General features: G+C 58.9%; 1 protein-coding gene across 1 annotated transcript; it reads right to left on the reverse strand.

The window, feature by feature from the left end:
* Window positions 1-2,510: 2,510 nt before the first annotated feature.
* DUSP2 (dual specificity phosphatase 2) lies at window positions 2,511-5,968 on the reverse strand. Its single transcript, XM_045808797.2, has 4 exons — window positions 5,496-5,968; window positions 5,264-5,385; window positions 4,601-4,820; window positions 2,511-4,496 (listed from the first exon to the last, which is right to left on the reverse strand). Exons 1-4 carry the CDS (start codon window positions 5,881-5,883, stop codon window positions 4,282-4,284), a joined length of 945 nt encoding a protein of 314 aa, XP_045664753.1. The 5' UTR covers window positions 5,884-5,968; the 3' UTR covers window positions 2,511-4,281.
* Between the last annotated feature and the right edge of the window lie 8,600 nt (window positions 5,969-14,568).

A 14,568-nucleotide genomic window follows, 5' to 3' on the forward strand; every position in this document is an offset into this window, starting at 1 on the left:
TACCCATATTCCTCCTCCTCTATGCTCCTGGGCCTCTCTGAGAGGCTCATTCTCAGAGCTTGGTCAGCCAGGGGGCCCACCTGGATTTAAATCCTGGAGGGGAAGGGTTTGGGGACCTCCCTCACCAATCCCCAGTGAAGCTAAGTGACAGAGCCGAGGCAAGGTCACCAGCCACTGTCCGCACGTGTCTCTCAGCATCCTGCCATGCCTGGAATCCAGCATTTCTCAAAAGATAGGAGTCAGAACCGCCAGGAGAACAGACAGATGCCCCTGCCCCCCAGGCAAGGTATTAGTGTATGTAAACATTCATGGACTGGCCACTTCCGATGAGAGCTTGCTGAAGTCATCCTAATAATCACCCCACTCCGGTAGAGAAACAGATTCTCCGTTAAGAAATGCAGTTTGGCTAGAGGACATTATGCAAAGCAAAATAAGCCCTTCTCAACAGGGCAAATACGGTACGATTCCACTTACAGGAGGCACATAGATTCAGAGACAGGAAGAGAATGGTGGTTGCCCGGGCCTGGGGAACTGGGAAACAGGGAGCTGTCATTTAATAGGCACAGAGCTGCAGTTCTGCAAGATGGAAAAGTTCTGGAGAGCTTGAGTATGCTTAACATTACTGTGCACTTAAAAATAGTAAAGATGATGGGGCACCTGGGTGGCTCAGTCAGTTCAGTGTCCGACTCATAGTCTCAGCTCAGGTCTTAATCTCTGGGTCATGAGTTCAAGCCCGGTGTTGAGCTGCATGCAAGGCGTGGAGCCTACTTAAAAAAATAGTGAAGATGGTAAATTTTATGTTATACGTAGTCCCCTTTTATCTGCAGGGGATACATTCCAGGACCCCCAGTGGATGCTTGAAACTGTGGTTAATATCAAACCCTACTTTTTCCTATACATACATACCTATGAGAACCTTCAATTTACGAGTTAGGCACAGTAAGAGATTAACAACAACTACTAAATGCTGTAATTAAAGTTATGTGAATAGGGTCTCTCTCTCTCCCAAAATACCTGATTGCACTGAACTTGCCCTTCTTGTGATGATGTGAGATGGTAAAATGCCTACGTGGTGCGATGAAGTGAAGGGCTTGGTGTAGCGCTGTGAGAGAGCCTTAGGCTACTGCTGACCTTCCCGTGATGTGTCAGAAGGAGGGTCATCTGCTTCCAGACCGTGGTCGACCATGGGCAACTAAAACCACAGAAGGCAGAACCTCCGATAAGGACGGACTTACCGTGTATTTTTAACCACGATTTAAATTTTTTTTTAAAGAGTTATGTATCTGAAGGAGAGAGAGAGAGCGCCTGTGAACAGGGGTGGGGGAGGGGGAGGAGCAGAGAGAGCTAATCCTCAAGCAGACCCCCTGCTGAGCCAACTCCGGGCTCATCCCAGGACCCTGAGATCACGACTTGAGCCAAAATCAAGAGCGGGCTCCTCAACCAACCGAGTCACCCAGGCGCCCCACAATTTTAAAGGTTTTAAGAAATAAATAAGAAGGAGGGAGAGAGAAAGGGGCACCTGGGTGGCTCCGTTGGCTAAGTAACAGACTCTTGATTTCAGCTCAGGTTAGGATCTCGGGGTGGTGAGAGGGAGCCTGGCAGGGGGCTGCATGTGGCGTCTGCTTGAGATTCTCTCTCTTCCTCTGCCCCCCCCCACACTTGCACACATTCTCTCTCTGTCTCTCTCGCTCTCTCAAAAAAAAAGAAAAGAAATTAAAAAGAAACAAACTTAGGGGCGCCTGGGTGGCACAGCGGTTAAGTGTCTGCCTTCGGCTCAGGGCGTGATCCCGGCGTTATGGGATCGAGCCCCACATCAGGCTCCTCCGCTATGAGCCTGCTTCTTCCTCTCCCACTCCCCCTGCTTGTGTTCCCTCTCTCGCTGGCTGTCTCTATCTCTGTCGAATAAATAAATAAAATCTTAAAAAAAAAAAAAAAAAAGAAACAAACTTAAAAACACAGGTAAGGGAGGCTGGGGTGGGGGGGTGGGCGGAAGGGATGGGATAGGGCTGAAGGGGGGTGGGCAGCGGCCTCAGCCACCAGTCCTGCTGTTTGTGAGATAGGACTGTGTGGTGGTGGGAAGGCCCTGATGACTCAGAGCCGCAGCTGCCCTTCACTCCCACCCCAAGCTAAGTGTTGTTGGCAGGTCCAAAGGGAAGCCCACTCAGGGCCTAAGAAAGCCTTGATTGCAAGCCCAGCTCTGCTCAGTTCCAACCAGGGAGCGCCTCACCCACCCCAGACAGCAGAGGGAACAAGGCACGGGTGACAGGCCACTCCGTCCTTTACCAGGCCTGTTGGAATGAGTGCCAACCTGTGCCAGACTCTGGGCGCCGAGGGCAGAGCAGACCACAGGCCCTGCCCTCGTGAGCACCTGGCCTGGCTGAGACACACAGCTATACACCTGAGAACAGTCCCCTCACAGGCTGTCAGTAGCTAGCACTTCTTGTGCACCTACTGTGTGTAGGTGCTGGGCTAAGCCTCTTAAATGGATCGACTTGTGTCATTCTCCGTACCACGCTAACTGGGAGGGGCTAATGATAAAACCTCGTTTTATAGACAAGAAACTGAAACGCGGGGAGCAAACCTGGCCTCCTAACCGTCGAACTCCAGCCCTCAGGTGTACCCTGCCAGGCAGGCAGAATGCCAGGAAGAAGAGCCGGCATTCTGCGGGGGGACCCTCGAGCTGAGTTTGGAAGGACAAACAGAGTTAGGCAGACGACGCTCCGGAGTGGCCAGGAGTGGATGCTGAATGAAGCAGGGGGAGCTGTCCAAGAGCTGACCTCAAGGGCCTCCACACCCCTGCTCCCAGGCAAATCACAGCACCTGTTTCAGGCAGCCTCAGCACGCACCCCTCCACTTCTGGCTCCGGCTGGGCCCGTGACTCACGCCACCCCGGACAGCATAGTCCCGTGCCAGGCAAGTAACCAATATTCAATCAAGACATGCTAGATGGGTGGGTGTAAAGAGCAACTAAGACCATCCCTGGTGACATGTTCTCCACACTGGACACCAGGCCACATGGCTTCTGGGGACAAAAACGAACTCTGGAACAGAGGCTGCTGTGAGCCCTAGCGCAAACGGGCATTCCGAGGCCTGGGGGCCCAGCCTGGGTATGCAAGAGGAGACGGGACAGGCTGTGTTGCCCTACTGTCGGGAAAAGGAGGCCTGGCCTAGCACACGCACGCACGGCCACTGGAAGAGCCACACACAGGCACACACACAGATACCTTCAGGCATGCGTGACATGCAGGTGCGTGCAAACTGTGAACACCAGACACCCACACTTGTGGGAACAGCCACATACATAGGCGCACACACTTACATATCCATCCATGTTCCGAAAAGGAAGTGAGATCTGAGCCATGGACACAGGCTTCCCCCCACAGGGTCCAAAGCCAGTAACAGGAATAAGATTGGACACAGCCTCCCAGAAACCACCTGTCAGCTCTGGAAACAGAACACTGCCTGGGCTAGGACACCAACACAGGGCGACTGGAGCCCTATGGGAGACGTGACACGAGCACCCTCTTCCCTCCACGCCTCTGGCAGCACTGCCAGCACAAGGAAAGGGGCGGTCTGATGAAGACACGGCTTTTGAGCATTTTCCCAGGCACTGACTTGAGACCAGGGGTTTGAGAGGTTGTTTTTTAAACAAAACAATATTTTATTGACACATCCTCAATGTTCTGTATAAATATAAAGTGCTAAGTTGCCAACCCCCACCCACGGGGCTGGGAGGAAGTGGGGGAGGGAGTGTTAAATGTCAGCTGAACACAAAAAACTTTCCAGCACCGAGAGAGGCGTGAAATGCTCACACGCGCGCGCACACACAGGCCAGAGGGCCACACGCAACAGCCGCAGCACTTCCCTGACGCCCAGCTCCCCAGAGCACAGGGCGCAGGCTCCAGGCCTGTAGTGGGCCCCCCTCCCCCCTCACAGGGCTCCTGGTTGTCACAGCTTGTTCCTTGGAGCTCTCAGGCTGCCAAGGGCTTCAACGTGGTGGTGGGACCCGTGGGAATCCATAGGTATAGAGTCCAGTTAGTTTCTGCCAGAAGATAGAGGGGGGAGGGGAAGCAGACACGCCCTCCATGCTGGTCCCCAGAAAGAGGGCCAGCCCTCAAACCTAGCAGAAGAGCACCAGGTGAGAAAGTCCAGAATTCCTGCATTCCCAGCACCACCACCTGGGGGCTCTTCCAATTTCGGGGAAAGGGCAGCTTTCCCTGAACTGGAGGGAATTGGTGGCCCCCCCCCCGCCCGGGCGAGCCGGCATGATGGGGCCCTGCCTCAGTGACACAGCACCTGAGTCTCAAACTGTAGCAGCTGCCCCATGAAACTGAAGTTGGGGGAGATGACTCCCCGGCGTTGCTTAACGAAGTCGAAGGCTTCGTCCAGCCTCACTCGGCGGCTCTGTATCAGGTAAGCCAGGCAGATGGTGGCAGAGCGTGAGATGCCCGCCTGGCAGTGCACCAGGACCCGGCCTCCACTGTTCTTCACTGAGTCTGCAAGCGAGTTGGGGAAAGGGGGGTCAGACACGAAGGGAGGCAGGGGAGGTGACAGGTGCCCCAGGCCCCTCACCTGGGTGTCCCTTTGGGTCCCCTCTTACCAATGAAGCTTATGGCCTCCTGGAACCAGGCACTGATCTCCACCATCTGGTTGTCCTCCACCGGGATGCTCTTGTAGCGGAAAAGGCCCTCAAAGTGGTTGGGGCAGCTGGCGGAGACGTTGAGGACCGCTGTGATGCCACAAGCCTGCAGCCCCTGCAGGTCGGAGGAGTGGCTGCAGCTGCCCAGGAACAGGTAGGGTAAGATCTCCACAGGGCCGCCCTTCGTGGGGGGGGAGAAAAGGAAGGATGAAGAGGAGCTCTTCTCAGCCCTGGCCTGGGGGCAGACATGGCTGGCTGGCCCCCCGCAAGAGGAGCCCTCAGCCTATCCTGACCAGGATCACACCCTGGAATAGGAGGGCACAAGGGGACACACAGAGGTACACACTCACAAATACACACCTCCCCGTCGGAGCCCCAAATATGCTGCAGACACACATTCGCAGAGGCACACATGAGCAGTCCACACCAGACACACAAAGATGTGCTCCCGTTTGCTGCGGGGACACACACACACACACACACACACACACACACACAGTGTGGACAGGGAGAGACTCCTGGAATCCACAAGAGACAGCCCGCTTTCCCAGAGGTGCCTATCCCGCAAATGCGGGGAGAGGGCGTTGGGGGCGAGCGGTGAAAGGAACTCGGATCTCAACTCACCTGGTCGTAGAAGGGCACCCTGGGGTCAGAGCGACTGTTCTCGACCCCAGCAGGCGGCATGGCCGGGGCGGGGGACTCGGAGCACAGATCCGGACAGCAGGCCTGGAAGCCATCGAAGCCGCCTGCAGGGAGGGGGAGGGCGGTTAGCGTGGAGGGCTCGGCGGGGACAGAGGTGGCGGGGTGGGGGGCTGGCGCGGGGTGGGGGGGGAGGACCGGCGCGGGCGGCGCTCACCTCGCAGGAAGCACACGGTCGTGGGCCCCGCGCGGGTCTCGGGCAGCAGCGCGGCGAGCAGTGCGTGTGCGGGGCCGTCGGGCGGGAGCTCGGCCACCGAGGCGCTGCCCTCGTCCAGCACCACGGCCCGGGCCAGCTCCCCGCGGGCCAGGCGCGCCCGCAGCGCGCGGTCGGGCAGCAGGCAGGCGAGGGCGGCGGCGGGCGAGCCGCGCGCACGGCGCCGCAACAGCGCGTTCCAGGGCACGGGCCGCGCGTGGCGCACGTGGCGCCGGCAGAAGGCCAGGAACGGGCGGCAGTCAAGCAGCAGCGTGCGCTCGGCCTCCCGCGGCTCCCGCAGCAGCGCGCCCAGCGCCGCGCAGTCCAGCTCGCGCGCTGCCTCCAGCCCCATAGCGACGGCCCAGGTTCCTGTGGCCCCTCTCACGGCGCTTCTTCGTCCCCCCGCCGCGCGCTCTGGGCTCTCGCGGCGGCCGCGCTGCCCGATACCAGTGTTCTGGGCGCCCTGGGCGGTGCCGCGGCTTAAGTACCCGGGGGCCGGCCTCCCGGGTCACCATACAAGGGCAGCGCAGGAAGGCGCCGGCGCCCGCCCCCGCGGCCTTCGCCCGGCGGGAGCTGGGCGGGCCCGGCGACGGGGCGGGCTGAGGGTGGAGGGTGCGCCTGGGAAGGAAGCGGACACTGGCTCTTGAGCGAAGGGGTTTGCCAGTGTCAGGGGGGCCCAGGTGTCACCCCCCACCTTTGCGCCCCAGCCTGGAAGAACGCTCCCACCCTCTGACCTGCTCCACAACGCTCAGTCCTTGGGAACTGGTTTCTCAGATGCACATCCCCATGCCCAGAGACTGCGGGGCGAGTGGTGACCCTTGCCACGTTTCCTCTCCCTTCCTTTCTCTTCCAGGATTTTCCCTCTAGGAATTTGTTACAACAAAAATTGACATGGCCGTGATTTCTACCATGGAGAGTGGGGAGCCATGTCCTTTTTCTACTTAGAAACGGCAGGAGGAGCTTTATTTGTCCTTCTCCCTCCCCTCCCGCATTGCACAGCTGAGGCCAGCACTGTGGGTCTTGCAGCGGGTTAGGGGCCAAGCTAGTCCAGACCATTATCCTCTGGGCCCAAGACCCTGGACATTGGCATGAGAAGGACCCCTGGGCCTTCCAGGGAAAGGCAGGGGGCCTATGATACGTTTCCAGTTAAGAGTGGGGCAAGGCTTTCCCTGGGGCCCAGGGAAACCCCAGAGGCCCAGGGTGAAGCACTTCCCCAAGTCACAGGCCAGCTCGGAAGGGGAACTCTGCTGACGTTGCTGGGCTGTCCCTGGGGCCTTGTGGGAATTTCAGGGAGCCTCACGAAGGGGAAGAGGGAGCAGAACTACCAGAATCTGCCTCCTCCACCCCTTTACCACACCCCCTCTCGGCCCTCCTCGGGCCCTAGCAGGCCCCCTGGACGGCAGCGACCTCGGACTGGCACCTGAGCAGGCAATGAGCAGTGAGAATGGGGTGCTCAGTAATCTACATCCCTTCTGTCCGCCCCCACCCCAGCTGCCAGCCCAGGGACCGGATGTGGTGAGGCCCAGGTGTGTGGGGGAAGAGCTAGGCCCCTGGGTTGGGGGCAAGAGATATTGACAGCTGAACTCCAAAAGAGAGATGGTCAGTGGCTGGAACAGCATCCTGGAGCAGGAGATGCCCCCATCCCCACCCCTAGCTGCATGGGATTTCAGAACCCTAGTCCCTAGGCTCCCACTCCCCTGCATCACTACTCCGTGCCCTTTATAAGATCCTTCCAGCTCCTTTGCAGTCCCCTATACCCAGACCATCTTGGAGGGCTGCAGATAGGACCCATGTTGACCCCCAAGCCCTCCACTCGGTTTATAAACACTAAACTCCTCAAAATGGTGTGTCGATGCATCTGTGTATGTTGGAATGTGATCTGAAGGCAGTTGCACGAGGTTTAAGACAGTTTGTAGCTCATGTGTGCTGTGGGGAAGAGGGGATCCAGGCGACAGAAGGACTCCAAAGATTCCTGGGGCCAAATCACTCTCTCACACCTCAAGGTCCCCATCTGTAAGATGGGAGCTCATAATAGAGCAGCTGTTCACCTACACCGGTTCCAAGGCTGTGAGGCCACACCACTGTCTGGGCACCTGCAGTGTCCTATCCCTCCCTACAGGCCAGTCTGGAGGCTGATGTGGCAAAGCCCACAACAGAGCCGGGGAGTCTGGGCCACAGATCCCAGAGGCTGATATGCGGCCCTTATCCTTGGCATCAGGCGGGCAAATGACTTAATGGCTGATTCCAGGGGCAAATTACAGAGCATGCGAAAGAATAGTCAGGTCCAGTCTTGCTAACCCGTGGGGCTGGCGTCACCTGCCCTGCTGGGAGCCACAGCCTCCCAGCTCCTTGGGGAGGAGGAGAGAGAACTGGCCAGCTGAGATCCTGGCTCAGGAATGAAAACCAGCTCAATGGTAGGGGCTGCAGACCCCGGACTCCCCAAGCTGGGCTGAGCCTCTCCCCCTCCTTGGGGAAAACGGCCTGCGCCTTGCTGGGAAGTTCCACTCGGGAGTGGGAGCACACTGTGAAAGCTTTGCTCTAGTGGTACAGTCCCAGGGGCCCTGTCCAGCGCTCCGCCTGAGGTGGCTGCATGCATGTCACCCCCTCAATGCCAACTGTTTCGGGGCTGTCCCTTTTGTGGCTCTGGAACACAGACTTAAGGAGGCCTGACTTAGCCATGAAAGAGGGGCTTCCCTCCTTCCCCTCTTCCCAAACTGGGGTAACCCCCACCTCCAATAACTGTGTGAAAGCCCAAGGCCAGGGCAGCAAGAGAGGGAGGACGCAAACCCACGTCCCACCCCCACTTCTGCTCTGACTAAAGATCCCCAGACCTCTGGTGAGTCACGGCACGGGGTGTCTTCCCTCCCTTGCCACCTCCTGGAGGAACACCATTCCCACTGCAGAGACCAGGCAGGGCTCTGGGCCCAGGTGGAGACAGTGAGGAGGGGTCTCAGTTAGACCAGATTAGACCCCACAGGCTGAAGGTTCTGGAGCGAGGACCCCGCCCCTCATCTAGACCATAACGGATGGCAGCAGGGGTGTATAGACTCGGAGGCTGTGGGTTACTCTGTGTTCCTGGCCTGCCTGTTACAGAGCAGTCACGATGAAGTCGGTTTGGGGCCTAGCTTCAGTTTTTTTCTCTTTTAATTACAATACCTAACTGGAACAAATGATGCTGTGCGATTCTTTGTAACCACCTGTTCTGACAGGGAAGTGTCATTCACCTCCTGCCTTTGGGATTCCTGGCTTTCCCTGCGGCCACCAGCACAGCCACCCAGCCCCCATGCAAAGTGGTTTCCCTTCCACAGTCCTGACGCTCCAAGCTCTGTAGTGATGTGGGCTTGCGTCTGGTGTTCCTTCCTGCTCCTTCCAAACCCACACCCCAAGCCTGTGCCCCAGGGGGAAGGAAGAAATGAATGGTGTGGCCACCATCCTTATGCCAGGTAGGGACGAAGGTGAGAGTGACGAGTCGTGGCCACCCCCAGCCTCATCTGAGCAATGAGTCAGGATGACGTCAGGTTTCCTGTACCAGGCCTCTGCCTAGGAGGCACGGCGGCCACCCCCACAGGCTCCTGCCAGGCGGGGACAGAGACTCCACGCTCTTCGAAGATGGCCCTGTCCAGCACAGTGGGGAGGACGGGGCAGAAAGGACATTCACCTTGGGCATCCAGCCCTCAGAAAGGCCAGCTCAGAAGAGGGTCCTCCCGTGGCGGAAGGGGAGACACATGTGTCACACTGTCACATGTATCTGTGGGCAGGAGCGCCAGCAGGCAGCCCGCTGGGGAAGCACTCCTCCGCACAATGAGTGTGTCAAGAAACGTCTCCACTTGGAGCTGGCGTGGCTTTTTTTTTTTTTTTTAAGATTTTATTTATTTATTTATTTATTTATTTATTTATTTATTTGAGAGAGAAAGCGTGGGGAGAGGAACAGAGCAGGAGAAGGACAAGCAGACTCCGAGCTGAGCGTGGAGCCGGACACGGGGCTGGATCTCACACCCCTGAGATCCTGACCTGAGCCAAAACCAAGAATGCTTAACCAGCTGAGCCACCCAGGTGCCCCAGGGTGGCTTTTTTGTTAGTGCCTTCCCCAAGCAACCATATCCAGATCACTCTTTCCTTTCTACGTTTGTTCATTTACTGGCCCCTCACTCAAAAAATATATTTTGAGTACCTGTGACGTGCCAGGTGCTTTTCTGGGTGCTGGGAATACAGCAGATCACAAACCACTGCCCTCAGGGAGCTGACCTCATTGTTTCAATAATATTTGTTTTTGTGATTACGTTGTGTTCATGGCGAGTGAGACTAGTTATCCACCTGGAGTAATGACAGAGTTGAATGGTACCGATGGGACCCAAAGATGTTAAAGAGTGTGACACAGGTAGGAGAGGTGGGACTCGTTGTCCAGGAGAGGACCCGACAGCCCCCTCCAGCTTCTGTGGGGTTCTATAGGGTCTCGTTCCCCCTCCTACCACGGTCTTCCATCGAGAGCGGAGCACGAGGCACGGAGGGAAGAGGAGGCCACAGCCCTGAGGAGGAGCATCTGGGAGAGCAGTCCCACCGCCACGGCCAGAGCCAGCTCCTCGGGTGAAGAGCCAGGCTCCACGGGCATGTCCATCAAAGGGACCTGGGTTCGGCTGCACCCCTGGGTGCGCCTGGGCTTGGGGCCAGGGGACACCTTCTCCCTGCACTCTTCCCTGGGCAGGCACCCACCTCAGCACCCCCTGGGCCCCCAGCCCCCGGCCGTCGCAGCAGTGAAGGGGTCCCATTCCCACCCTGTCCGCCGAATGTGCCCCTGGCTCAGGATGAAGTCGCCGAGAAGGGCGGAAGAGGTTGCTAAGGGAGAGCTCTGTCACCAGTGGGAACAGTTAGGCAGGAGGCAAGGGATTCTCAGAAATGTGACCACACTGCGGCCGGCCCTAGGGAGCATGGCTCTGTGACAAGAGGACTCCCAGGGCTGCCCCTCAGCCAGAGCTGGGTGCAGTGGGAGCGGTGGCAAGGGGGCTTGGAGGCCCAGAGGAGCCAGAGACTGCTCCTTCCCACCTGTCACCCCTGCACCTTTACCACCACCAAAGACCAGGCCGGTCCACTCCCCTGAAGACCAGTCCTACCAGCAGGAGCAGGGCAATAGCAGCCGTGTGATCAGGGAGCCCTGGGGGGCTCTGGAGCGCGTTGCCTGGGCTCAAACACAGCTGGGCTGCTTCCTTGCTGTAGGGCCTTGGACAAGTGATGTCACCTCTCTGTGCTCGCATCAGTGTCACTAGCACTGGTCTGGGTGCCTTCTAAGCAGTACTGCATCTAGGCTGCAGGGCTGGGGGTCGGCATAGTTAGCCTTGCTCTGCAGACAGGGAAACCCAGGCCCAGAGGGGTGAGGTGCTGGAACCAAGACCGCACAGCCTATAAATGGGGAAAGTGGGATTGGCACCTGGGGTCTCACCACTGGGTTACCCTGTCTCAGGCAGGCTCTGACGGGCCCACATGTGTCCCGTGGCCACCCTTCCACCAGCACGCACCTGCCTCATCTTCCTCCATAAAGAGAACTACAAACACTAACGCTGACTGAGTGCTTGCCCTGTGCCTGGCTCTGTCCTGAAACCTTTACAGGAATTACCACATTTAAACCTCAGACAGCCATAAGAGGTAGGAATGACGGGTATCCCAAATACAAATGGGGGAACCAAGGCACCAAGAGGCTAATCTACCCAAACTGTCACAGCTAGTAAGTGGCGGAGCCAGAGCTGGAACCCACGATCTTCTGCCCTTCTCGGCGACTTCATCCTGAGCCAGGGGCACATTCGGCGGACAGGGTGGGAATGGGACCCCTTCACTGCTGCGACGGCCGGGGGCTGGGGGCCCAGGGGGTGCTGAGGTGGGTGCCTGCCCAGGGAAGAGTGCAGGGAGAAGGTGTCCCCTGGCCCCAAGCCCAGGCGCACCCAGGGGTGCAGCCGAACCCAGGTCCCTTTGATGGACATGCCCGTGGAGCCTGGCTCTTCACCCGAGGAGCTGGCTCTGGCCGTGGCGGTGGGACTGCTCTCCCAGATGCTCCTCCTCAGGGCTGTGGCCTCCTCTTCCCTCTGTGCCTAGGACTTGGTTTTCTGGTCGGGAAGAGGGCCGCTTACTCGGCACGCGTGAGGGAAAAGGACAGAGAAGGAGGCTGCCTATGCCCATAGCCAGAGAAGAGCTGGGGGCTTGGAGAGACAGGGCACCCAGGAATGCCCTGGGCCGGGGGCTGGCTGTAGCAGCACAGATGGCTGCGGGGGGTGGAGGAGACACCTGAGAGGAAGTGCCTGGAGAGGATTAGGTGGATCAGGGCCACAGATCGGATTATGCTGCCCTTGAAGAAAAGCTGAAGCCATCACTGTTCCTGGAATCGCCCCTGGACAGCCAGAGGGCCGTGCGCATGCGTGTGTGGTACAGAGTCATACACTCACACACCTGTCCATGTACACACGGTGTCACAGACCATCACACACGATCAAACCCAAGCAGCTTCCCATAGTGCACAGACACGATCACAGCCCCAGGATGTGGCCTCCCTAGCCCCACGACAGCCCACAGAGAGCCCTGTGTGAGCAGCCCTGTTCCCAAAGCCCCAGGGCCCAGCCCTGGCTCACATGTGCCCACACACCTTCACATGTGCCCCACACACCTCACACGTGCCCACACACCTCACACGTGCCCACACACCTCACACGTGCCCCACACACCTCACACGTGCCCCGTACACCTCACACGTACCCACACACCTCACACGTGCCCCACACACCTCACATGTGCCCCACACACCTCAGATGTACCCACACACCTCACATGTGCCCCACACACCTCACATGTGCCCCACACACCTCAGATGTACCCACACACCTCACATGTTCCCCACACACCTCACACATGCCACATACCTCACACGTGCCCACACACCTCACACGTGTCCCACACACCTCACATGTACCCACACACCTCACACGTGCCCCACACATCTTCACATGTGCCCCACACACCTCACACGTGCCCCACACACCTCACACGTGCCCCACACACCTCACACGTGCCACACACCTCACACGTACCCACACACCTCACACGTGCCACACACCTCACACGTTCCCCACACACCTCACACGTGCCCCACACACCTCACATGTACCCACACACCTCACACGTGCCCCACACACCTCACATGTACCCACACACCTCACACGTGCCCCACACACCTCACACGTGCCCACACACCTCACACGTGCCCCACACACCTCACACGTGCCACACACCTCACACGTGCCCACACACCTCACACGTGCCCACACACCTCACACGTACCCACACACCTCACACGTGCCCCACACACCTTCACATGTGCCCCACACACCTCACACGTGCCCACACACCTCACACGTGCCCACACACCTCACACGTGCCCACACACCTCACACGTGCCCACACACCTCACACGTGCCCCACACATCTTCACACGTGCCCACACACCTCACACGTGCCCACACACCTCACACGTGCCCACACACCTCACACGTGCCCCACACATCTTCACACGTGCCCACACACCTCACACGTGCCACACACCTCACACGTGCCCACACACCTCACACGTGCCCACACACCTCACACGTGCCCACACACCTCACACGTGCCCCACACACCTCACACGTGCCCACACACCTCACACGTGCCCCACACATCTTCACACGTGCCCACACACCTCACACGTGCCCACACACCTCACACGTGCCCACACACCTCACACGTGCCCACACACCTCTCACACGTGCCCACACACCTCACACGTGCCCCACACATCTTCACACGTGCCCACACACCTCACACGTGCCCACACACCTCACACGTGCCCACACACCTCACACGTGCCCACACACCTCACATGTTCCCCACACACCTCACACGTGCCCACACACCTCACACGTGCCCCACACACCTCACACGTGCCCACACACCTCACACGTGCCCCACACACCTCACACGTGCCCCACACATCTTCACACGTGCCCACACACCTCACACGTGCCACACACCTCACACGTGCCCACACACCTCACACGTGCCCACACACCTCACACGTGCCCACACACCTCACACGTGCCCCACACATCTTCACACGTGCCCACACACCTCACACGTGCCCACACACCTCACATGTTCCCCACACACCTCACACGTGCCCACACACCTCACACGTGCCCCACACACCTCACACGTGCCCACACACCTCACACGTGCCCACACACCTCACACGTGCCCCACACATCTTCACACGTGCCCACACACCTCACACGTGCCCACACACCTCACACGTGCCCCACACACCTCACACGTGCCCACACACCTCACACGTGCCCCACACACCTCACACGTGCCCACACACCTCACACGTGCCCACACACCTCACACGTGCCCCACACATCTTCACACGTGCCCACACACCTCACACGTGCCCACACACCTCACACGTGCCCCACACTTCACACGTGCCCACACACCTCACACGTGCCCACACACCTCACACGTGCCCCACACCTCACACGTGCCCACACACCTCACACGTGCCCCACACCTCACACGTGCCCACACACCTCACACGTGCCCCACACACCTCACACGTGCCCACACACCTCACACGTGCCCACACACCTCACACGTGCCCACACACCTCACACGTGCCCCACACACCTCACACGTGCCCCACACTTCACACGTGCCCACACACCTCACACGTGCCCACACACCTCACACGTGCCCCACACCTCACACGTGCCCACACACCTCACACGTGCCCACACACCTCACACGTGCCCACACACCTCACACGTGCCCCACACCTCACACGTGCCCACACACCTCACACGTGCCCCACACATCTTCACACGTGCCCACACACCTCACACGTGCCCACACACCTCACACGTGCCCACACACCTCACACGTGCCCACACACCTCACACGTGCCCCACACATCTTCACACGTGCCCACACACCTCACACGTGCCCACACACCTCACACGTGCCC

This window comes from Ursus americanus, chromosome 7, assembly GCF_024610735.1.
Source record: "Ursus americanus isolate L20-20 chromosome 7, mUrsAme1.1.p, whole genome shotgun sequence".
In the NCBI taxonomy this organism is placed as follows: domain Eukaryota; kingdom Metazoa; phylum Chordata; class Mammalia; order Carnivora; family Ursidae; genus Ursus; species Ursus americanus.

Bases quoted from the DNA above. Each gene is read 5' to 3' on its own strand.
- DUSP2 (XM_045808797.2), bottom strand. From the start codon at position 5,883: ATGGGGCTGGAGGCAGCGCGCGAGCTGGACTGCGCGGCGCTGGGCGCG. The intron at 5,386-5,495 runs GTGAGCGCCGCC...CCCTCCCTGCAG, and splicing joins GACCGTGTGCTTCCTGCGAG to GCGGCTTCGATGGCTTCCAG. The intron at 4,821-5,263 runs GTGAGTTGAGAT...CCCCCCACGAAG, and splicing joins GGGTGCCCTTCTACGACCAG to GGCGGCCCTGTGGAGATCTT.